At 35.8% G+C, this 25056-nt stretch overlaps 2 protein-coding genes across 5 annotated transcripts in view; both read right to left on the bottom strand.

Moving 5' to 3' along the window:
• Positions 1 to 249: 249 nt before the first annotated feature.
• On the bottom strand, positions 250 to 9704 carry ckap2l (cytoskeleton associated protein 2-like). The gene is made up of 9 exons (XM_058777224.1): positions 9523 to 9704; positions 7779 to 7845; positions 7555 to 7618; positions 6434 to 7476; positions 5350 to 5548; positions 3683 to 3838; positions 2701 to 2758; positions 1785 to 1947; positions 250 to 994 (listed from the first exon to the last, which is right to left on the bottom strand). Exons 1-9 carry the CDS (start codon positions 9563 to 9565, stop codon positions 715 to 717), a joined length of 2073 nt encoding a protein of 690 aa, XP_058633207.1. The 5' UTR covers positions 9566 to 9704; the 3' UTR covers positions 250 to 714.
• Positions 9705 to 10068: 364 nt separating this feature from the next.
• The window catches only part of LOC131541467 (metal transporter CNNM4), a 46552-nt gene continuing 31564 nt past the window's right edge, over positions 10069 to 25056 (bottom strand). The window contains exons 5-8 of one of the 4 annotated variants that reach the window (XM_058777223.1): positions 23240 to 23336; positions 20072 to 20134; positions 14389 to 14564; positions 10069 to 12929 (exon numbers count right to left, since the gene is read on the bottom strand). In XM_058777223.1, the coding sequence (XP_058633206.1) occupies positions 12732 to 12929; positions 14389 to 14564; positions 20072 to 20134; positions 23240 to 23336 (534 nt within the window). In that variant the 3' untranslated portion in view covers positions 10069 to 12731. Of the gene's footprint in view, positions 12930 to 14388; positions 14565 to 19042; positions 19223 to 20071; positions 20135 to 23239; positions 23337 to 25056 lie in introns of those variants that run through there. The other 3 variants (XR_009271517.1, XM_058777222.1, XR_009271518.1) reach the window with 3 other exon arrangements.

The raw sequence follows: 25056 nt of genomic DNA, 5'->3' as shown, positions 1-25056 counted from the left end.
GTAGTGGATTTTTTTTAAGGTGTGGAATGTCCGAATCGTTTCTGGGAGAACTCTTATGTGCGGTCACAGGACATTAGGTCCAGTAAACTGATGATTTGAAGGGAAATTTTTACCAAACACGTTTAATGACCGTACGGCAGAAGAAGAACCTTTCACTAACCTCAAAAACTGTTTGCCAATCAACATTCCAAAATGTAATAAACAATAAAGATGTAGATGAAGTCATATTACATAACATCAATGGAAAATGATCTAAAAACAAAGCTCAGGACATGCACAAAAGATTCATAAAATGTTTGTTTATCTAAATACTTTTTAATGTGCTCAGAATGTAATAAGGAACAAAATTACAGCAATTCAATGGAACAAATGTACATTGCTGACTCAAATATGGTTTAATAATCATGCAGAGATTGTCTGATCCATAAATTATAACTGAAGTTATAAATATAGAAAGTTAGACATGTCAAGTCTTTTGCAGTACGGGATCCTTCAGATTTTTGCAGCACATTTAAACAAAACCATCATCTTCATCATCTGTACACACAGCAGCGACGCATAGCAATGAAGGTATGAAGCAATTAGGTAACATCTAATCAGTATAATGAGATGAGACGGAAATTCGGTCTGAAATCTATTGAGAAATAGTGAATGCAGAATGAAAATGATTAAAACAATTCATTGCTTCCAGGTGGGACATGAAGATAAACATGATCACGTCTCACCCTCCTCTGGAAAAACAAGTGTAACGTGAACGCGGTCTGTCAGCGCTTCGTTCTCACGGTACACATACACAGGAGAACTCTGACCTTTGACCTCCTCCTGACCTGCAAGCTCACAGAGAGAGGTCACACAGGGCTCGTGTTCCTGCAAAGCCGTGGGATAACACACAGCGCTTCTCTCGATCCGCACCGAGCGCCGCACCGGGGTAAAGAAACGGATTTCATGACCGTCCACTTGTCCAGGTTCTGCTCCTCGCTGACTCCTTTTCCCCCTTAAAACATCAGAGAACGTTATCAGACACCGCAGCACTGACTGCAGCAAAAACAACTCATAATCATCCTGCCAGCTGAAAAATGTTCATTTCAAATTCAGGTAATTTGACACTTTGCCACTGAGATGTCTGGAGAAAAAAAATCATTATCATAATTTCTGTTGTTGGTGGGGGCTTTGGCTTCTCCTGAGGGCGCATCGAGCAAAATGTTTAAATTAATGTTTATAAACCATATATAATTAAATTGCTTAAACCATCAGAAACAAAACAACATGTATGCATGTGTAGTTTAATACGAAGGACCGAAAAACAATCACAAAGAGCACTTTTTCTATTTAAAACATGATGCAGTGGGATGCAGAAAAACCGTCATCAACTCTCGAGACGTGTTTTTTAAAAGTTGAACTTAATTTTACATGCTTTCTAAACATGTGTAACGCTGATAGATGTTTCTACAGAAAATGTGATAAACATGAGTTCTGTGTGAACGGCTTGGTTTCAGTTTTAAACAGCATCTTCTCCGCATCGATGTTCTCTTTTCCCGCAATATTTTGAATGAACAGCGCAGCAGCGCCGCATCTAGCGTCTTCAGCTGATGAGCTCAGAACAACATTCAGATGCAGCGACGCTCACATCGTCATCACATCTCGTGCTCCGCTGATGAAGCTGCCTGACGCACGCCTAACATTCAAACGTTTTTACATTCGAATGTGGATTTATATTTTAAATTCGACGAACATTCGAAATTCAACTTTTTTTGACAGCCCTAGTAAGTGTGCAGGTGTCCTACCCCGGGGTCGCTGTGATTTTATACTTGACGACTGACGAGTCTCCCCTCGCTCCAGATATGAGGGCACTGATGGGTTTTGGGGTGCACGTGATGCCAGCGCCGTCCTCTTCATCACACACTCCAGGCTCTTCCGCTTCAAACTCTTTTGGCGTCAGAGACAAACCTGAATGATTTAAAACATTGTCAGATTTGCTTTTATTATTATTATTAATAATAACTTGATTTTTTTTTAGGTTTTTAAAAGACGTCACTTTTGCTCACCAATGCTGCATTTATTTAATAAAAAAATACTATTATAACAATATTTTTAAATTACATATTAAAATTTTATTTATTCCTGTGATGGCATTCTAATCATTATAATATTCTGATTTAATACTCAACAATCTTCTTATCAATGATATTTGTGAAAATTTGTGATTTGATGAATAGAAAGGTCCAAATTACAGCATTTATTTTAAATGCTGTTATTTTAAAATTTTGATATTTATAATGTAACATTTTAAATATCTTTACTGTCACTTTTGATCAATTAAATGCATTCTTTATATATATATATATATATATATATATATATTTCCTCCCCTGACCCTTTTGAATGGCATCACATCATGTCAAAATTATCAAGCAGCAAATATAATAAATGTTTGTTGAGCAGTAAATCAGCATATTAGAATGATTTCTGAAGATCATGTGACACTGAAGACTGCAGTAATGATGCTGAAAATACAGATTTGATCACAGAAATACATTATATTTTACATTATATTCAAGTAGAAAACAGTTCTTTTTTATTGTAGTAATGTTTCATTAAACACCATTTTTGATAAAATGCAGCCTTTGTTGAACATAAGAGACATCTATCAAATATATTAAAAAATATGAATTTCAAACCAAAAATATGAAATGCCTTTACCTTGAATCTGTCTCTTTTTAAGGATCTCAAAAACCACAGATCGTAGCTCATCCACTGGCTGTTAATAAACATATCGCAGTGAGTGAAAACAGACTGGTTACTCACATAAGCTGTGTGACGTCTGGATTTCTTTTTACACACACTATATATCATATCATCTGTTACTGTAAGCTCTTGACTAAGAACGAAGTGGAATTGGCTTACATCCTAAGAAAAAACAATAACAGCTGTATAACAACAGTATAAATCCAATGCTGTCAAACGATTAATCACATCCAAAATAAGTTTTTGTTTACTTATTACTGTCAATATATGATTGACAATTGTATAACTGTCAATAATACACAATATTGTTTACACACAGTACATGTGTGTACTGTGTATATTTATTATGTACATAATCACACACACACACACAAACATAAACACGTATATTTAAGAAAAATTATATGAATATTAGTGCTGTCAGACGATTAATTGCAATTAATCGCATCCAAAATAAATGTTTTTGTTTACATTATGTGTGTGTGTACTGTGTATATTTATTATGTATATATAAATACACACACATGCATGTATATATTTAAGAAAAATATGTTGTTTTTATATACTAAATATATTTATAAATTATATTAATAAAAATATAGACGTAAATATTTTCAAAATATATATTTTGTGTGTCTATTTATATACAATACACACATTATGTAAACAAACATTTTGTTTCGGATGCTATTAATTGTTTGACAGCACTTTGTAAAACAAAATAAAATAAATAAAAACATAACATTTACTCTTAATTTATTATTTTTAAATAAAACATGGTAACACATAATATTTAATATAATTGATAATAATAAAAAACAAAGTCTAATAACATCTCTTCTGAGGCTTCTCAGATTTCCAGACTAAAGCGAAGCAAATAAGGAAACAACATCAAGGGAAGAAAACCTGTCTGTGTGAGAGATAAAGAGAAGCTGACCTCTCTCACTACACGGATGGCCTCCTGAAACATGGGCAGCACCTCCAGGTTTCCCTCTCTTTCCATTAGTCTGGCCCGGCAGATCCAGTATTTAGCAAACTTCTGTGCCATTGGCACCCGAGACAGCACATCTCTGACCCGCTCCACCGGGAAACCCTGTCAGCCGCATCAGATCAGTGAGGAAAGCATCATCTCAACACAAAAAAACATTCTGGAATCCAATGCAGCTTGCGCTTTACAGCTCAAGAAAAGCTTAAAAGGATAGTTCACCCAAAATGAAAAATTTTCATCATTTATTCAAACCTATATGCATTTATGTTTTCTGCTGAACACAGATTTTTTGAAGAATGCGGGAAGCCAGTTTTTGGTCTCCACCGTTTTCTCAATACCATGTAGGGACCATGCACCATTTGGTTACTCAGATTCTATCATAACCTCAGGGTGGTCAGACTGGTGGAAAAGGCTTGTAAACATCATGGATGATTAATGCCAGAAAATGCCAAACAGCCAAGATCGTAGCAGTGATAAGGGAAGAATCCGGACAAATGTTGAATGTTGGTTTGAGAACGCTACATCTGAAAGAATTACTCCTTGCCTAAGAATGTAGAGAAGTGATTTTTCCCATGGAAGGAGATGTTGCATCCACACACGCAAACCAGATTTATACTGAAATTCAGAATCCAGTCATTTCTAGTCTAGATGGTGATTATTGAATTGGGTTGCAAAGGGGCAGAAAACTTCCGTAAATTTCCATGTGAACTTCGTTCATATTACAAGTTTGAAACTTACCAGGAATTAATGGGAATTAATTGGAAATTTGTTTGATCATAGGCTCACATGCATGCAAACTAATACACATTTTTTTTTTTTTTTGGATTTAAAAAAAATTTTTGGACACACAAGGAAGTTTGAAATTTTTTTGGGGTAATATTCATGTAAATTTACATGATTACTTACCAAGATGGACATTTTGTGTGCAGGATTTAAGAAATGATCTGAATTCCCAGAATTTTGCAACCCTATTATTGACTAAAATTGGAAATATATCAACATGCTCCAACCATGATTTCCTTATATACCATAATGCTCTAATCGATCCATCAATGAAGAAATGTGTTTTAATAAAGTAAATAGGGTTATAGTGAGATTAGAATTATTACTGCAGTTTAACATTTTTACCAACCGTGTTTCATTTGGACATGTGTTTTATGAATTAAATTATGAAGGCTGATGTTAATCATTGCTCTTCATTGACCAATCAAAGTCCTTTATTTGCTTTTGATTGCCTTTTCTATGCCCTTTTGTTTTTTAAAGTATTAACCAACATCGGTCTTCAATCGCAGCACTACTCAGATGTGAAACAAAGCACATTCAGCTCTACGACCACACGCAACACAAAAATACACTTATTCACTAAATTACTTGCACAATGTCTTGACCAGGGAAATGACTGATCATTTGTGTCCAAAAGCAAAAAAGTTAAACATAATATGGTCTGAACATATTTAATTGATTATTATCAGCTGTGCGAAGCGTGATTTCACTCCTCTTACTCATAAACTCATATTTCCAAGAATCTGCTTTGCTGCATTGTCTCTGGTTACACACATACATTTAATTACGCATTAAAAAAACAAAAACATCTCATAAAATAATATTAATGATACCTGCTGTAATAATTTAATGCAGTCATCCAGCGATCGGTCCACAGCAAAGGCAATGTTATGAACCTCATCTTCGTTCTCCATAGAAGTCCAGTACGGCTGAGGAAAAGCAGAAACCGTCTTCCTCCTCACCAGACGGACTGGCATGGGGGGGCGTTTATATGTGATGCCCCTCGACTCTCGCCACTCCTGGAGCTTACGCCTGCACACACAGCACACGAACAAATAAATCATATTTATTTCCCTGAAGGGACAGTTCACCCAAACATGAAAACTCTGTCATCGTTTACTTATTTTTGGGTGAACTACTAAATCTTTAAAGCAGTGGGTCTCCACTGTTGAGCTGCAAACTCAAGATGCATCAAAGGTTTCTTTTGACAGGGTCATTGACGATGGGAAAATAACATAAATGTGAGCCTGGACCACAAAACCAGTCTTAAGTGTCAATTTTTTTAAATTGAGATTTATACGTCATCTGAAAGCTAAATAAATCAGCTTTCCATTGATGTATGGTTTGTTATGATAGAACAATATTTGGCTGAGATGCAACTATTTGAAAATCTGGAATCTGAGGGTGCAAAAAAATCTAAATATTGAGAAAATCGCCTTTAAAGTTGTTCAAATGAAGTTCTTAGCAATGCATATTAATAATCAAAAACGACATTTTGATAATTTACAGTAGTAAATTTACGAAGTATCTTCATGGAACATGATCTTTACTTAATATACTAATGATTTTTGGCATAAAAGAAAAATCAATAATTTTGACCCATACAGTTTGGCTATTGCTATAAATATACCCCAGCGACTTAAGTAAGTAAGTAAGTAATATTTATTTCTATAGCACCTTCCAAGCGCAAGTGTCACAAAGTGCTGTACAACAACAGTATACAATGAAGAAATAAAAGACGTGACAATTTAAAAATTAGACAAAAGCAAGTTTAAACAAGTGAGTTTTCAGCTCCCGAGGAAGAGCATTCCACAACTTGAGGTTCAACTCAAAACAAACACATCTGAACAAGCCAACCAAGGTCTTCAGGAATACTGGAAAGTTGGGAAACCCTGCTTCAGACAGCAGTATACTCACAGTCTCTCCTCCTGAGCTGCGGTGGGCTTCTTCGCTCCATCCACCGGAGCGGTCCGGACTCCTTGAGTGCTGGGACAGAGTGTGGATTTCGGAGTCTCTAGCTGAAGCGCAGGCTTGGCCTGGCTGGAGATCTTAGGCCGGTCAAGCTCTGGAGGCGCAGCGGTCTTCTGCGGCAGAACACAGCTCCTGGAGCTTCGACCGGCCGGTTTGGTAGAAGCAGCAGCATTAGTTCGTTTAACAGCAGCAGGCTGTTTATTTCTGACGGTCGCTGCTGCTGCTTCTCTATTCGCAGGTTTAGAGAGAGCCGAAGAGACGCTCGCTCTTGTCGCTCTGACTGCGGCAGAGCTATTTGATTTAGATTTAGTGGCATCAACGAAGAAAGTATCTTTTCTCCGGTTCACATCGGATCGGTTCATCGATGGGTTGGGTTTCCGATTGTGCACAGCACTCGGACTTCTGGGTTTTGGCATGGGTTTGGCATGGGTTTTAGGAACACTGTTTCTCTGCATTTGTGTCTCGGTTGTCTTCATTGGTCTTCGACTCGTCAGATTGGCAGCTGAGGTTGATTTGATGCTTGTTTCGGTTAATTTCTGAGCCAAAGGCCTTGTTGGCTGAATGTCTGTCTTGGTGCGGCTCTGATCTGTGCTGATACTACGTCCAGACTGTGTGCTACGGATGGAAACAAGACTGGATTTTCTTAATATTTGAGTCGTATTTGCAGCATGGGAAGCTGGCTGAGCTTTGGGTTGGACTCTTTGAAGGCTTTGTGAACGAGTCCTCTTGAATGGCGCAGCTGTTTTCTCAGCATCGTGGGGTTTCCTTGGATTTTGAAGAGAAGCTGTTTTGTTGCTCTGTGTCCTCAGAACATGAAGGCCTTCCCGGCAAGCATTATGGGAATTACTGGACAGCTTTGTTTGGGCTTTGGCTAGTGAACTGATGCCAAGGCCTTTTGTTGAGGATGTGTTTTTATCAACCTCTGCCAATGTCTTCACTTCTTTTATATTTGTGCCATTGATGCCGCGATTCTCCTTTCCATCAGCTGCCTGAGAGAAACAAAGAGACACCAGTTCAACAGACTTGCAGACTTTCATCGCACATTTTAAGAAATGTATATAACTTACAGTTTTGGACTTCGGGTTATTTTCAGCGTGTTTCTTTGTAACAGTCTTCTCCTTGAGATATGGTCTTTGAGTAAAAACAAAAAACGAAACAGTCGATTCAGAACATAAACACACTATGGCAAGTCTGAATGCGGAAAAAAATGTATTTTTTTTTTATTTTAAAACTGGAAAAAGTATAAATTCAACAATTGTTCCAGACAGAAAGACCCTTCAAGACCACCTACTTTGGATTAGGTGCTTTCAGTCTTCCTTTCGCCGCGAGGTATTCTGCCAATTTCAGTTTGCGTAGCTCTGTAAATCAAAGAGAAAAACATTTGCAATTTAACATTGCATGCATTTAATAAGCGTCACAGATGTGCTAGATTTGCACATATAGACATATAGATTTTCGCATATGTATATTTTGTCTTGTAACTTTCTTCACACATAATAATAATAATGCATATATATATATATATATATATATAGTGATGAAAGCTAAAATATATATCACAGATAGATGTATGTTTACAGAGTAATCCACTATTATTTGTAAAAGATGTGTTTCACCTGAGATTTGGAGCCAAGTTACCGGGGTGTAAAAACAACTTCAGAAAGATGCCAGCATCATTATTTTATTTTTATGCAGAGACTGTTATGTCTATTTGTAAAATCTGTTGACTTTAGTAATATTTGTTTCATTATATGATAACAGTGACAGTTCAAAAATGGCAAAAAGCACTTCTTGTGTGTTTTTCTGTCTTGAGTTTGCATGCCTGTAACTCGAGAAGTACTAAAGATATCTTAATATCCTTTTAGACTCTGGGTCTTAACAAACTTTGCTTCTGGTATATTCATTTTAATGGCCCTCGATGGTTCAGTTCCAGAGATATGGAGATCTTAATGCGGCTGCATCAGGAATTGGTAAATTGTTCCCATATTCAGTGGTCAAAAACCAAATGTGAGTCACTTTGCATTCAGCCGATACTTTTTTATTTTAAAGAGGAATATCTGAAGAACAAATAATGTTAAAACTAGACATGCATCTCATTTGTTTCTATCGGCTCAATTAAATCGAACACGGCTGTCTGTAAATGCCATAAATTATCTAAAGTTTGCACGCCTGTAACTCTTGAAAGCATTCACGATATCTTCTATCCTCCTAGATTCTCATTCTTTATAAACTTTTCTTTTGGAAACTTCATTTTTAAGGCCCCATATAGTTTATTGGCATAGATATGGGAATTTCACAGCAGCTCCACGTTCAGATTGTTGGGATATAATGCAATAAAGATTATTAAAGTCAACAGATAGATGCACCAGTCTCTGTGTAAAAATAAAACAATGCTGCCATCTTTATTTCCATTGTTTACACCCCTGTAAATTGGCTTCAAATCTCAGGTGAAAATTGTCATTTTAACCCCGCTCTACAAAATAGTTAGTTACTCAGTAAATATACATCTATGGCCTTTAATATTTTGGATTTCATCACCATATATGTTTATATTATATAAAATACACACACACACATATATATATATATATATATATATATATAAAATGTTTGCATACTCCATCTACTCTACAACTGATCTAAACACTAGCACTGAACATTAGCATAACAACTTAAATGAACTACAAAAGGCAAGACGGGACATTATTTCAGGATTTGTGATATTTTTGACACTATTGTATGTTCATAAAGCCGTTTCCCTGATGGAAACATGATCATACACAGTCATAAACTTCATTTAATCCCTTTATGAATCAAAAACATAACGTTACAGCTCTTTGACAGACGCGCAAACACAACATAAACACATCGGAGTCGGATTGCAGTGTTTTGAACAACAACCCACTGGGTTTCAAGTCGTTGTTAAATGATTTTCCAAAACAAAATCGTAACACAGCTTACTGTAATTGACTGTACAAAAACAAACCGTAAACACCTCACAGCGTAACAAACAGGTGCTAAACTCAGCGCTTTACCTATCTTAGATAACGTTACGTCTTCATCCGTCACTGTTTCCATCGCTTTATCCGATCACTCACATCAAATATTTAATTGAAATTAATAAAGCGTTTGTTTATAACTTCGTACACGAGTCTATTAGCACACAGTGCTGCTAACGCTAACGCAGCAACTGACGCTTGAATTTTGCGGGGACACGCCCATCTCAATTCCCATTGGTTCGTTCAAAACTTTAAACCCCGACTATTGGTTGGTCAGTTTTGATGATTCAAATAATTTGATAATTCGTTATAAACTTCGTGCAACGCTAATCTATGACATAAACCATTTGAACGCCCTTTATTATTATTATTTTTTTTTTAAAGTTCAGATATTCATGTCAGCATTTCAGTGTAAGTTGTTATGAAGATAATAATACAACAGAATTGAATAGACAAATTATGAATTTAATAAAAAAAAATTATTATTATTATTTTAATAACATTATGGGGAGAAAAGTGGCATTGTAATTTTTTGGGGTCTCACCCATAGACTGTAAAAAAACAAACAAACAAACAAAAAAACAGGTCTCACCATATAGTTTATTATCTTTTAATTTTTTTTTTATCATTGTAATATTGTATTGTAAATCTGGGCTGGGCTTGCTTGATTGTTTTTAATATAAAAAGACCCCCCCAAAAAATGTTAACATCTTGTTGCAGTATTTTACAAAAATTAAGATTGAATAAATGTGAGCCTGCAGCACAGAAGCAGTCATAAGCAGCACAGCTATATCTGCAGCAATAGCCAACAATACATTGTATGGGTCAAAATTATACATGTTTCTTTTATGCCAAAAATCATTAGGATATTAAGATCATGTTCCATGAAGATATTTTGTAAATTTCCTACCGTAAATATATCAAAACTTCATTTTTGATTAGTAATATGCATTGCTAAGAACTTCATTTGAACAACTTTAAAGGAGATTTTCTCAATATTTAGATGTTTTTGCTCCCTCAGATTCCAGATTTTCAAATAGTTGCATCTCAGACAAATATTGTCAGATCCTAACAAACCATACATCATGTTTGCTCTCTCTCTCTCTCTCTCTTCAGCGTACCTACATCTCAGACCTCAAATACATGAAATATCACCCATTTTAGACAGTTTTTGAAGTAAAGAGTAAAGAAAACACTATAGAAAACTTATTGAAACAAGCAGGGGCCAGACTGTCTTAAGAACTCGTTTGAACAACTAGCAGTTTCCAAGCCGTAATCTTACTTTTCCAATACAAATAAAACTAATCTACCGTTTCATAACTGAATTATGACCAGTCTTGAAAAAAAAAAAAAAAATTAGATTACTAACTTTTTAAGACTAAACACTTTCATCCATAAAAGCAGTTTCTCACTGGATCCAAGCAAAGCTCGTGGGTGACCTATTTTGATCTCAAGAAAGTTGAGTTGTAAGTAAGAGATTGATTGTGCAATAGAGAAACTGAAATGTTGAAATTAGTCTCATAAATGCAGTGCAGTCACAGTTGTTTTTGTCGACTAGAGAATTGCAAAGTATTTTCTTTCACACGTACAGGAAATTATTCATGTAAACTTGATGACTTGCCTTTAGTCCATCTGTAGACCTTCTCGATCTGAGAGTTGTTGCCAAACCCATTACAGACAATGAATACAATAACGTGGAACATATTACACTGATTAAATAAATAATTTAATAGCCAAACTCAGAAAGAAGACCTCTCCCGATGCACGAAATAACTTGGAAAAAATACAGTATAAAAAGAATGAATAAAGTTGTTACACCTAAAAAAAAAAAAAAATCAGCAGTTTCCATTAAAGAAAAAAAAAAAAAAAAGTGTGAATTCACAATGTATTTTTTTTTTTATGATTCCTTTGAGAGGGACAGGACATAATTAGATTAACAGTTTGAACAAACGGAGTGTCTCCAGCGGTCAGAACCAGAAAAAAAACAGTGCAGTTCTTGCTCTCCTTTTCATCGAGATGCTACAGAATAAAAGAGTTCATCTGACAAGGCATGGGATGATATCTTCCGGTCAACGTGTCTACTAGACACTTTTCACTTGGATTGTTCTTATCAGTTTCAAACATATTTGGTATGAAAGCAAAAGATGTGCAGAGTGAAAAAAAAAAAAGGCAAAGAAACAAAAGTCACTTCCTGAATTTTCTAGTTTTAGGCCTCTACAATTTGTAGTCTGTACCATGTCAACCCTGCTTAGAAAACACGCAGTCACAAAAACAAATCAAAGCATTTCAAAAATACACCACCTCAATTTTTACGCTAAATAAATACAATTCAGTTCTTTTGGTTAGATTACCTCTGGTCCATCGGGAGCGTCAGATACAGTTCAAGAGCTCGAATCACAAATATTCTGTGCAGAAACGTGACTCAGTTTACAGTTGAATTATACAACGACAAATGCTTGTTCTCTTTGGAATAAAAAAAAGTCAATGCATTCATTTCAAAAGGACACAAACACTAAATCACACAAACACCGCCACAGAATTATCCGATGGAGAAACGTCAAGCGGATGTCATGTGCATTTGACGACAGCATGCTTCACTTTTTTTGATCGCTCGTCGCTTGGGTTCACGTACATCAGCGGGAATCACTGAACATGCAGCTAGTGTGTGAAGCTCAGCGGGTCTCTGTCTCCCTGAGATGTGCTTGGGCTGCAACGGCCAAATCCAGCTCGTGCGTCATCGTACACACACACACACACACACACACACACACACACGTGCATGTATGTCTCTATCATAAACTCATTCTAAGCTTCACTCACACACACAGAGACAGACGCATGCGCGCACACACACACAGAATTTGGTACAATGATGAATTAACTATGGACTAACAAAAAATAAAAAGGCATCTGCAGTTTCCCTTGTTGACATTTCAGATAAACCTCAATAGAAAAATGACAAAATAAACATCTTGATCTCTAGAAACGTCTCTATTCTATTCTATGAAGCGCCCCAGGCACAGTCCGTCTGACACAGGGGCCTTTCTCAGTCCGGATACACTTTGGTGTCTTTGTTTTTTTCGTCTTGCACAATCTGTTACACAACGTCTTAAATCTATTGCTGTCCATACACCCACACTATCATACTGTTGGCGCTAAAAGGGCTCTGATTAAAAGTTCTGGGAAAAGTGCTTGATGTCCAGCAGGACTGTGGGATACGGGTAAATCACGAGTGTGCACCGTCGTTATGTGTGCGGTGTTTGGCTGTTCTGTTCGATGAGGAGCGAGGTCGTCTCGTCCGCGAGCGTCACCATGTTTTCTGAAGACGGATGCAGAGCGGATGTTGTGTTGTTGTCCACGAGGCCGTGTCCACTGTCCGGAGACTGCGGGGAACTGTCCAGCCGAGACGCCACCAGACCGTTCTGATACTGAGAGCGTGTGATCTGAGGAAACATCAGTCATGAGAGAGACTCCATCGTTTCGGATGGATGAAGCAATAAACCTGACCCTGGACCACAGACTTAAGACTGGTTTTGTGCTCCAGGGTCACATTTATTTTATATTAAAATTTATACAATTTGTATTGCCTTTGCAAGTCATGTTTGTTCCCTTTCTACCCTGTCATTCTCTAGAGGAGTAAACAAAGTAAGAATTTCATTGTACTGGTGAATATGACAATAAAGCTCTTGAATCTTGAATCTAATGAAGACAACAGGTTAAGTAAAAATATTATGAATATTTATTATAACAAAATGCACCATTTTAGATGTGTTTTTCTAGATGGTTCTCGAGCTATGGGGATTGACTGGCTTTTCTGAGGTACATGTAACATTACGTGACATTATCGCATGCTGTTCTGCGGTTGAAACTCTTATCGTAACGGCTCTACTGTTTCTTTCAAAAAGTGACGTTAAGTCATGTTTATAGAAATAGTTCAGCCAATAATGAAAGGCTGCTCAAAATGTGCTCATCCTCGGTTCATCCGAGATCAGGAGGAGTGTGTTTCTTCGTCAGGTTTGTAGAAATGTGTCTCTGCATCAGTGTCTCAGCAATGGATGCGCTGCAGTGAATGGGTGCCGTCAGAATGAGAGTCTGATAAAAACATCACAATAATCCACAGCACTCCAGTCCATCAGCTAACATCTGGAGAAGACAAAAGCTGAAACACATCCAGCATTAAGACGTTTTTAACTCAAATACGAGTCTATAATCCATAATAACGCTTCCTGCAGTGAAAAAGTGCTCTCGCATCAAAATCCAGCCACATATTTGTTTAGAGCCGTTTTGTCTTGTAAACGCTGCTTGATCTGCAGATTTCTCTCCTGATTCAGACCAGAAAACAATATGGATATATGGACAGAGGACTTGTGTTTTAGTCAGAGGCAATGATTTGGAGATAAAAACGTCTTAATGCTGGATTTGTTTCAGCTCCAGATGTTAACTGATGGACTGGAGTGCTGTGGATTACTTGTGATGTTCACTCTCATTCTGACCGCACCCATTCACCGCAGAGCAAGTGATGCAATGCTACAGTTCTCCAAATCTGTTGAAGAAACAAACTCATCCTAATCTGGGATGGTCGGAGGGTGAGTACATTTCCAGCAAATTTCATTTATGGGTGAAACAGTCCATTATTGCAACATCCCGTGACAGGTTTATAGAACTAAGTGCCCTGCACAATGTTTTAATGCAGCAGTTGACAACAGCACAGAGTAAAGCATCTCAGTTCATCAAAATGAAAATCGACCTGCTGTGGCTTATTCACATTGTGTGCACAAAACAGACACTCACACGGTCTAAATGCATCACGCAGAGAAGCGCTAATTAACTCAGCTTCACCGTTTCTGCCCTCCAAAACCCAAAACTCATTTTCATCCTAATATTTTGGGTGCTTATCTTCACCTTCACGAACTGCAGGTCGGCCAGAGCTCGGACGTTGAAGTCGGGTGTGTACTGCGGCGGAGCGGTGCTGCTGAGCTGCGTGCTGCTGCCGCTGATGGACTGAGGCTCTGGGCGATCCGTGTTGCTCAGAGACGCCGAGCGGTTCAGTCCGTCGATGTGAGACGGAGAGCGGAACTCTGAAACACAGCATTATGGGAGAGCAGAGTGAGTACATGATCATACAGTGCCTTCAGGAGCTAAACACAGGCCATTCATACTTCCAGCAGGCATGCATTATTACTGAGAGATCATGTGACACTGGAGGAATGATGCTGAGAACTCAGAGGAACACATGTGTTTTAAAATATATTCAAAACGGTTATTTTAAATCGACTATCTTTCACAAAACACACTGTTTTACTGCATGTTTGATCAAATAAATGTGTCCTTCGTGAGCATAAAAACTTTTGAATGGTAGTGTAGAAATGAGTAAAGCTGAAATAAAAATAAACAAAAACAAATAAAACTGATTCTGGAAGATAAATTCTTCAAACAGTGGCACACGAGGATGTGATGCTGGTCCTTCATGAGTCACTCTCAACTCATCTGTCCATAAAGCCTACAAATATTAGTCCTCATGTATTTCACAACACTTCAGCATGTTATTCTTATTAAGTGAGGGTCATGTTTTAGGATGTTTTACCCAAGCAAAGTCTCCGAGAACCTGACACACTGTAATTCTAGAGACTCCAGGAAGACTGCAGTTCTGGAAAATGGTGGCGCTGGAGACTAAAGTTTTGATGGTTTACACCTAATTCTTCACATTAATTCTTAATTATTTTGCAGTTACCGTGTCTTTTCTTCTCCACCTGGTTTTGTCTGACGCCGCTGACCCAGTCAGCATTTCGCTGACCAATGGTTATGTCTTAACTTTACAATTTCTGTATTGCATTAGTTTTGAATATTTCTCATTGGGGATTTAATCATTTTTGACTTTTCAGTTAAATCTCTTTTTTGGCTCATTTTTATCTGTAAAAGAAAACGTGCCTAATAACTCTGCACACCTGAATATAAGATGATTTTCACTTCCAGCCTTCATGGACAATTATACATCACTTATATATGATTAAATACAAAATGAATAGTAGTTATTAAGATCGATGTGGTTTGGAATTGGTAAAGTGTGCTTGGAAAAAAATATGATCAGAATCATATTTTCATATAATATATAATCAAACGTGCCTAATAATTATTCACAGCGTGCGTAATCGCGAAATCGAACGTGAAAGTGAACTGCGAGCACTCATTCAAATGTGATTTCAATACCCCACATATTAATAGCGCCAAAATTATATACAATATAGATAAAATAAATTCAAGTTCTTTCAAGAAGCGTGGGAACCCTGTGTGATTCATAGAAGAATGTAAAAAAACAATTCAACTATTTATCAGAATTCATTTACCAGAAAAAATGTAAACATACAACAGTTTTTGAAGAAAGAAAAAACCCTAACATTTTTTTTTTTTTTTAATAAAAAAGTTATTAAAATTAACCACTGAAATGGAAATCAGAATATTAATGGAAAACAGAATTTGGTGAAATAAAACTGAATTTGAGAAAAATATTTCATAGGGTCTTTTTTTAAATGAATTCTGTTAAACTGTGTAACTTTCATGATTTCACTTAATTAGACATGCTTTTTGATTAATAACATTTAATTTAATTATTAAAACAGAGTCAAGAAAAATTAAAACAGAAACGGAATAAATAAAATTAAATAAATATGCTTTTTGATAATTAAAATTTAATTTAACCATTAAAACGGTCTAGAAAAATTAAAACGGAAAAACGGAATCCAGAAAAATTCAAAATGGAAAAGAAACTGAGTTTGGGAAATAAATAAATGAATAAATAAATAAAACAAAGTTTGGGAAAAAATAAGACAAATATAGAACTCTGCAATATGATGAGAAAAGTAAGATAAAATAAACTAAAATAATGCAGCCAACATGCTGTAAAAGGTAAGTTCATTCAAAAATAAAAATTCTGTCCCGAAATATTCATATGGTGTTACTACAATCCATTTTTCTAGATTATGAAAGGGATTTTTACAGCCAGAGGTTTACTGCTGAGGTCTGTAGAACGGTTTAAAGTTAATAACACAGATGTGGTAAATAAAGTCAGTCCACGATATCACACTGAATCATGTCCTATTGCCTCAGTGTTGCTCATTTCCAGTTAATAATCAGAAACACGTACTCTCATACAGTGAGTGTTCTCATCTGCTGACAGCTTTCCATTTGCAAAACTGCTGAAACTATTAGGATGTACAGTCATGGCCAAAAATATCGGCACCCTTGGTAAATATGATCAAAGAAGGCTGTGAAAATTAATGTGCATTGTTAATCCTTTTGATCTTTTATTTAAATTCACAAAAACTCTAACCTTTCATTGGATAATAAGAAATTAAAACGGGGGGAAATATCATTATGAAATGTTTTTCTCAAATACACGTTGGACACAATTATTGGCACCCCTAGAAATTCTTATGAGTAAAATATCTCTGAAGTATATTCCCATTCATATTCACAATTTTGAGCTCTCCAGGGTGATTATGAACATGAAATTATCCAGCCATGGCTTCCTGTTTCACAGAAATATAGATAGGAGGGAAATCAAAGCCCAAATTCCCTTAATCATCCATCACAATGAGAAAAACCAAAGAATATAGTTCTGATGTGCAGCAAAAGATAATTGAGCTCTCCAAGGACCACAGCTGGAGAACTGCAGAAAATAGTTGAGTCTCGGGGTCAGAAAACCTTAAAAAAAAAATTATCTTCCAACCGTACAATAATCCAAACACAAACCTCAAAAACAACACAAAAATGGGTCACTGAGCACAAAACCAAGCTTCTGCTGGCCATTCCAGTCCTCTGACCTGAACCCTGTAGAACATGAGTGACCTGAAGAGAAGAAGCTGTGAATCTAAAGGGTCTGGAGTGATTCTGGATGAAGGAATGGTCTCTGATCTCGTCAGGTGTCTCTAACCTCATCAGGCATTATAGGAGAACATTTAGAGCTGTTAAACTGGCAAATGGAGGTTTCAGAAAGTATTGAATAAAAGGGGGCCGTTAATTGTGGCCAACGTGTATTAGAGAAAAACATTTATTTCATAATGATATTTCCCCCCATTTTAAATTCTTATTATCCAATGAAAGGTTAGATTTTTGTGAATTTTTAAAATAAAAGATCAAAAGAATTAATGCAGATGAATTTTCGCAGCCTTCTTTTATCATAATTACCAAGGGTGCCGATATTTTTGGCCATGACTATGTATTTTTTTCCCTTCCTAATAAAAGGTCAACAGTTTTCCCATGTTAGAAAAAATGCTCCCTGCTTATTTATTCTGTACAGATATTTTAAGTCACAGACTACACAAATTTGAGCCTGGTTTGTATCAATATCTCATTCCTCTCTTTGTTGTGCAGTTTTTATCTTTCAGTCAAGGCCAACAAAAAGCTATGGTTATCTATCTTTTCTTGAGTTGAATGTGTGCATCTGAAATGCTAATTTGTGCAGCGATATAAAAGGCTATAAATAGCATATTTTAACAGTAAAAGACCAAATTCCACACGTGATCGTTAAAGGAAGTTATTACAAACACTCGATGGTGGTTTGAAGTGAGTTCTGAGTAAAAGTGTATTAAATCTCATAAATTGTCTTATGTAGCATGATGCTAATATTAGCTCTAATGCAGCTGCAGAACAGGTCCAATTCTTCTTCATAATGCATTGTGTCATAATTCTTCACGTAAGGTCGCAAGAAATGTTTTGTATTTATTTAGAAATACTTTTGATAATAGTTGGGTAAATGTAGACTGGGATTGTGTGATGTGGCTTGGTAAATGTTTTATTGCCAGTTTAAAGGCTGATAATGGCTGAATAAAAACAAAAGAATAGTGATAAAAGAATAATAAGGATTATGTCTCATACCTGGCAGAAGTGTGAAAGGTTCTGTTTCCTTAAACTAGTTTGTCATGCATTTCTTTTTCAACACATTTACAGGTAAATCCTAGTATTTTAAATTTCTGATTAATCATGATTAATCACAGTCCATGACTGTGATTAACGCAATTAAATTTTTTAATCGATTGACAGCAGTAATATATATATATATATACACAAACTGAATTTGGGAAAAAATTAAAATAGATTTCATAGGGTCCTACATTTTTAGGTGAACAAAATCTTTAGAAGGCACATTAGCACTACCATTTAAAAGTTTGGGGTCAGTAAGAAATTTATAAAAGGTTTATATTCATCATATAACTTTCTATTCATCAAAGAATTCTTGAAGAAAGAAACTAATTACAGAAATATTAAGTACAATGGTTTTCCACATTGATGATAATCTGAAATGTTTCTTGAGCATCAAATCAGCATATTAGAATGATTTCTGAAGAATAATGTAACAATGAAGACTGGAGTAATAGCTGCTGGAAAATTCAGCTTTGATCACAGAAATAATTTACATTTTAAAATGAAATTAAAATGCAAAACAGTCATTTAAAATTGTAACAGCATTTCACAATATTACTGTTTTTATGGCACTTTTGCAAACGAATAAAGCCCTGAAGAGTATAAGCGACTTCTTTCAGGAACATTAAAATCTCACCAGCTGCAAACGCTTGAACAGCAGTGCTGATATGAAGCCAGGTTTCTGTGATGGAAGTGTGTTTAGAGGCTTGTTGGACAGTATGAGGTCAGAGGTCAGCAGAAGAGCTGGATATCACACAGATGAAGACCGATATCGCCATCTACCGGCACTTTCTCAGCACAGCAGCCATTCTGAAGACTGTCAAGCCCCAAAAACACAAGCATTCTCATGCAACACATCGTCTTCTGAAGCCATACCATAACTTTACGTGAGAAAAAGACCTGAATTTAATCGATTATTTGCTGAAAATGCACAAAAACTCCCAGCATATATTCAACATATGGACCACTTACATGGTGCTTTTTGTGGCTTGACTGAGTCTACTGTTGACAGAATTTCCATTTTGCATTGAAATATTTCTTTAAGCATGTTTAATTGTTAAGGCTCTGGAGGACAGCAGGTACAGAAGAGCAATTTTTTAACTCCAGATCTGTTAAAAGTGTCTAAAAACTGTTACAATATTGACACCTGTGAACAAAAATCTAATCTACTTTAGTAAAAGAAACAGGCTGCCACTTAAAGGGACAGTGCATCCAAAAATGAAAATTAACCCATGATTTATTTACCCTCAAGCCATCCTAGATGTTTATGACTTTCTTCTTTCAGACAAATACAGTCAGAGTTATATTAAAACAATGTCCTGGCTCTTCCCAGCTTTTTTAATGGCAGTGAATGGGTGTTGAGATTTTATTAACCCCTTGGAGCCATGTAGAGTACTTTTAATGATGGATGGATGCACTTTTTTGGGCTTCAAAATCTCAACACCCATTCACTGCCATTATAAAGCTATAAAAAGAAACTCTGATTGTATTCGTCTGAAAGAAGAAAGTCATGCACATCTAGGATGTCTTAAGTGTGAGTAAATCATGGGTTAATTTTCATTTTTGGGTGAACTGTCCCTTTAAATAGCATTTGAGGGTTATTTCTGTTAATCAGTCCGACCCGTGCCAGCGAGAGGTTAGAGAGCCCCGACATGCCGGCAGTTACCTTGGAATCGAGAGAAGAGAGAGCATCTCTTAAGAGACAGGTGATGGGGACGAGAGACACTCACTGAGAGTGAGAGAGAGAGAGAGAGAGAGAGAGACAGAGATGGATGGGAAGTGTAAGATGTATTGAAGAAGAGGGAAACAAGACAGAAGACAGACAGACACTACTGTTCAGAAGTTTAGAGTCAGTGGCTCTCTATTCTTTTTACTCGTTTTCTTTTATTTATTATAAAAAATAATAACTTGACCCTGTAAAACTAGCTCTCTCTATTCTAGTTATATTCTATCTACTTTTTATTTATTATTTTTAAAAACTACACGTACTGCATTAGATTAACTAAGACTAGTCACAGCACTCACATCTCACTATAAAAAAAAAAATCAAAAAGTTGAGAAAACTTAGGTTGAAGGCAACCAGCTTCAGATTTCTTACATTTTTGTTGTATAAACTGAAAACAACAAGTTGAGAAAACTCAAAAATCTCCTGAAGCTGGTTGCCTTAAGCTTTTAATTTTGATTTTTTACAGTACACTGTCCTCATTTGTTAGTCACTTTGGATAAAAGCTTCTGCTAAATGATTAAATGAAAATGTATTTTAATATAATAATTCACAATATTATTGTTTTACTGTAGTTTTGATCATACAAATGCAGGCTTGGTGAGCAGAAGAGATAATATGAATATAAAAAAAAATAAATCAACCCCAAATCTTTGAACAGTAGCGTACATACATGAGCACAGATAGAGAAACAAACACAGGGATAACGGAGCCAAAACTCATTCTGATGATGCTCCAAACTGTGTGACTTTCCTTCCTCTGTGGATTGTCAGGCAAACATTCAGTCTGTTTGTGTGAGGATACGCCAGAGAACCGAGTCAATAAACCTCTCAAATCTCACACACCGCTGTTCAAAAGCTTGGGATCAGTAAGAATTTGGGTTTTTAAAGAAGTTTCTTATGCTCATTAAGGCTGTATCTATTTAATCACAAATACAGAAAAAACTCTGTTAGAAAAATAAGAGTTTTCTATTTTAATATACTTTAAAATATAATTTGTTTTCTGTGAAGCAAAGCTGAATTTATCAGCACCATTACTCCAGTCTTCAGTCAAGTCGAGTCACTTTTATCTGCCGCTTTTTACCATGAAAATTGTGTCAAAGCAGCTTTACAGTGTTAAACAGGAAAATAGTGTCCCATGATCCTTCAGAAATCACTCTAATATGCTGATTTATTATTAATGTTGGAAACAGTTGTGCTGCCTAATATTTTTTGGAACCTGTGATACTTTTTTTTCGGGATTCTTTGATGAATAAAAAGTTAAAAAGAACATTTACTTTGTTTATTCAAAATAAAAATTGTGTGTTACAATATACGCTACTATTCAAAGTTTGGCGTCAGAATTTAAGAAATTAATACTTTTCTTCAGCAAGGATGTGTTAAATGTGATCGTAAAGATTTCTATTGTTAGAAAAGATTTCTATTTTGAATAAACGCTGTTCTTTTCAACTTTTTATTGATCAAAGTATCACAGCTTCCAAAAAAATGTTAGGCAGCACAACTGTGTCCAACATTAATAATAAATCAGCATATTATTATGATTTCTGAAGATCATGTGACACTGAAGACTGGAGTAATGATGCTGAAAATACAGCTTTGATCACAGAAATAAATTACATTTTTAAAGTATATTAAAATAAGAAACCAATATTAGAAATTGCAGTTACACTTTATTTTAAGGTGTCCTTGTTACAGTGTAATTATACATTTAAGTACCGAGTAATATTAATTAACTACATGCACTTACTATATGGTTAGGGTTAGGATTAGGGTTACTTGTATGTAATTATGCATAATTTATTATTATTATAACAGTAAGTACATGTAACACGTGTAACAAGGACATCTTAAATTAAAGTGTTACCGAAATTGCAATAATATTTCACAATATTATGTTGTTGTTTTTCTGTATTTTTGATCAAATAAATACAGTCTTGATGAGCACAAGAGACTAACACCAGCTGCAACTGGCTGTGTTAAAAAAAATAATAAAAATAAAAAAATAATATGGAAAACTTGAATATTAGGGGTGCAACGGATCGTAGATGATCCATGATCCGTACGGACCAGTCCACACGGTTCGGCACGCATGCGACTCGCGGGTTAACAGTTAAATTTAACCAGTATAGACTGAAAGTTATCATTTGCACATGTTTACCAATTTATGTCCATGTCTTAAGTTAACGTATACAGCTGACTAAGAAAAAAACCGAATGCGTGTCAGTATTTAGGTCCGTGTATTTAGTCTTAAAGAGACAGTAGCCTAGAAATACCTACTTCTGTCTTGTCTGCTAATCAAACAACACCACAACTTTAACAAAGATCAATCTGTATTTAACTTATGCAGTAAGCATTATTGTATTATAGCCTATAATTTTATGTTGTAGGCTGTACATCTATGCTTGGAATTTGTGCAATGTTCTTGTTGTATTACTGACTTCAGTAGTGAAGCTAGTAGTTTCTGCTGGGGTATAGAAGCGCTTAAAGTAAGCTTTTTTATTTTTTTAGCTGATCTGAAAAATGATCCGATCCATGACTCAAAATCCGTAGTATGATCCGAACCGTGAGTTGTGTGATCCGTTGCACCACTATTGAATATGTGAAAGTGTGAATGAGAAAAGAGAGCTACAGCAGAGCAGATTTCTGATGGATTGTGGTCCGACAAAGAGCAGCATCCACATCCTTCTGAACGCCGGTGAAAAGTCATACAGGTTTGGAACGACACGAGGGTGAGAAAATGATGACAATTTTCATTTATGGATAAACGATACGTTTAAGTGGACAGTGGACGGCCACTAGAGGGCGATGATCGACCGCTTTATCAAAGCCCAACAGGGAGAGATGGGTGGCCTGGAAAAGTCCCAATATCCCACATGAGATAACTATAATTATGAGTGATTAGTGCTTTAAAGTGTTTTCCCATCCCTGTAATAATGTGGTGTTTAGTATAATGCACACACAGACTCACAAATAAGACCACCTACTGCTCGTCCCTCAGGAGAGTGTACGTCTCTTGATATATGAACACAGCTGTGAAGGGGGCTATATGTAGTAGTATATAGGCATGTTGTATAGTGTTTGTGATGTTTGTTGTATCGTGTGTGTGTCTCACCTAGTGTTGGAGCGCTGAGAGCCATGACTCCATAGAAAGAGAACGGCCCCGTCTCAAACATCATATTCTCGTTCCCAGCCTCCACCTCCACACGGCCCTGTGAGGAGAAGCAGCACGATTCAAACAACCAGAAATAAAACAGAACATTTTGTGTTACAATATACACTTCTATTCTCTATTCTATTCTTTATTTTTTTTTTAAAGAAATTAATACTTGTATTCAGCAAGGATGTGTTAAATGGATAAGAAGTTACTGAGTTAGTGACTTGGAAAAGATTTCTATTTTGAATAAACACTTTTTTTTACTTTATCAAAGAATCCTGAATCACAGGTTTCAAAATATATTTGGCAGCAAACTGTGTCCAACATTGATAATAATCAGAAATGTTTCTTTAGCAGCAAATCAGCATATTAGAATGATTTCTGAAGATCATGTGACACTGAAGACTGGAGTAATGATGCTGAAAATACAGCTTTAAATCACAGAAATACATTACATTTTAAAATATATTAATATAAGAAACAAATATTAGAAATTCAAACAAGAATTAAAAAGTAATAAGAAAAAAGTTTGGGATTGATGGTTTTATTTATTTAATTTAAACAAGTCTCTTAAGCTCAAAATAGCTGTTTTTCTATTTGAACATTTTTTTAAATTAAAATGAATAAAATTTAAAAATATATATTTTTAAAATGTATTCCTGTGATGGAAAAGCTGAATATCATGGAAAAGCTTGCAAATCATTCTATTCTAATATGCTGATGTTATTAATGTTGAAAACAGTTGTGCTGCTTAATATTTTCATGGAAACCATGATACATTTTTTCAGGTTTTTTGGATTAATAAAGTTTAAGAGAGCAGCATTTATTTGCAATCAAAATCTTTTGTAACATTACAAAATGTCTTTACTTTTCCTTGCTGAATAAAAGTATTAATTTCTTTAAATAAAATATTTTACCATATTGTACAAGAAAATCTGATTAGTTAGAAAACTGATCGACTCGTATTATTCCAAACTCATATGACAAATGTCTCAGTCTCACAAAAATTATGAAAAGAGTACTTTAAAAAAAACTGTCTTCTGAAGCCGCTTGATGACTTAAATATAAAGAAACAGTTGAATTTAAGTCACTACTGATTGAAAATGAATAGCTGACACTTCTTTGTCACTGTATGCTTTTGTGGTATTGAAATTAGCAGCTTCAACATTCTTCAGAACATCTCCCTTTTAGTTTCTGAATGATGCCAAATTCTCATTTTTTCAGGGAACTAATCGTCTAGATGAATTGGGGACTCGGTCGTAAGCCTGTGAACACACCACTCCACCAGTTTCCCAGCCACAAGGAAAATGAGAGCCATTTTTTTCTGAAAGGTGAACAGACACATAAATGAAGAAAGAAAAACAACTAGCGGTCAAACAGAGTGAGAAGCTCCGGGAGAATTAAAAGCATAGGAGTGAGTGAATGTGAGCTCGGGTCGAGAGGAATGCAGCACAGTAAATCCACTGAACACACACACACACACACACACACTAAGAGAAGGGACTGAATACCACTGATGTCAACACAATGAGGTGCACAATGCAGCACAATCACACTGTTGATAAACACACACAATTAGGGAGTGTTTGCAGGGAGGGACTGCAATGGATGAATCCTGTTTTTCTGGAAAGATCAGATCAATCACATTTTACAAATATACAAACTGACCTTAACAAGAAAGACCTCCAGGACAAAAAGCACGCGCACACACACACACACACACAGAGAGAGAAAAATAAGAAACACAGAGAAGAGCTCTTTAAATAGACCGTCCC

Source organism: Onychostoma macrolepis, chromosome 05 (genome assembly GCF_012432095.1).
Source record: "Onychostoma macrolepis isolate SWU-2019 chromosome 05, ASM1243209v1, whole genome shotgun sequence".
In the NCBI taxonomy this organism is placed as follows: domain Eukaryota; kingdom Metazoa; phylum Chordata; class Actinopteri; order Cypriniformes; family Cyprinidae; genus Onychostoma; species Onychostoma macrolepis.
The sequence above is the reverse complement of the archived record's forward strand: the minus strand, read 5'-3'. Positions and strand labels throughout refer to the sequence as shown.

Excerpts from the sequence above, each read along its gene's own strand:
- ckap2l (XM_058777224.1), bottom strand. The coding sequence starts at position 9,565 with ATGGAAACAGTGACGGATGAAGACGTAACGTTATCTAAGATAG. Across the intron at positions 7,619-7,778 it reads CTGAAAGCACCTAATCCAAA|ACCATATCTCAAGGAGAAGA; the intron begins GTAGGTGGTCTT and ends TTTTACTCAAAG. Across the intron at positions 995-1,784 it reads AAAATCACAGCGACCCCGGG|GGGGAAAAGGAGTCAGCGAG; the intron begins GTAGGACACCTG and ends TGATGTTTTAAG.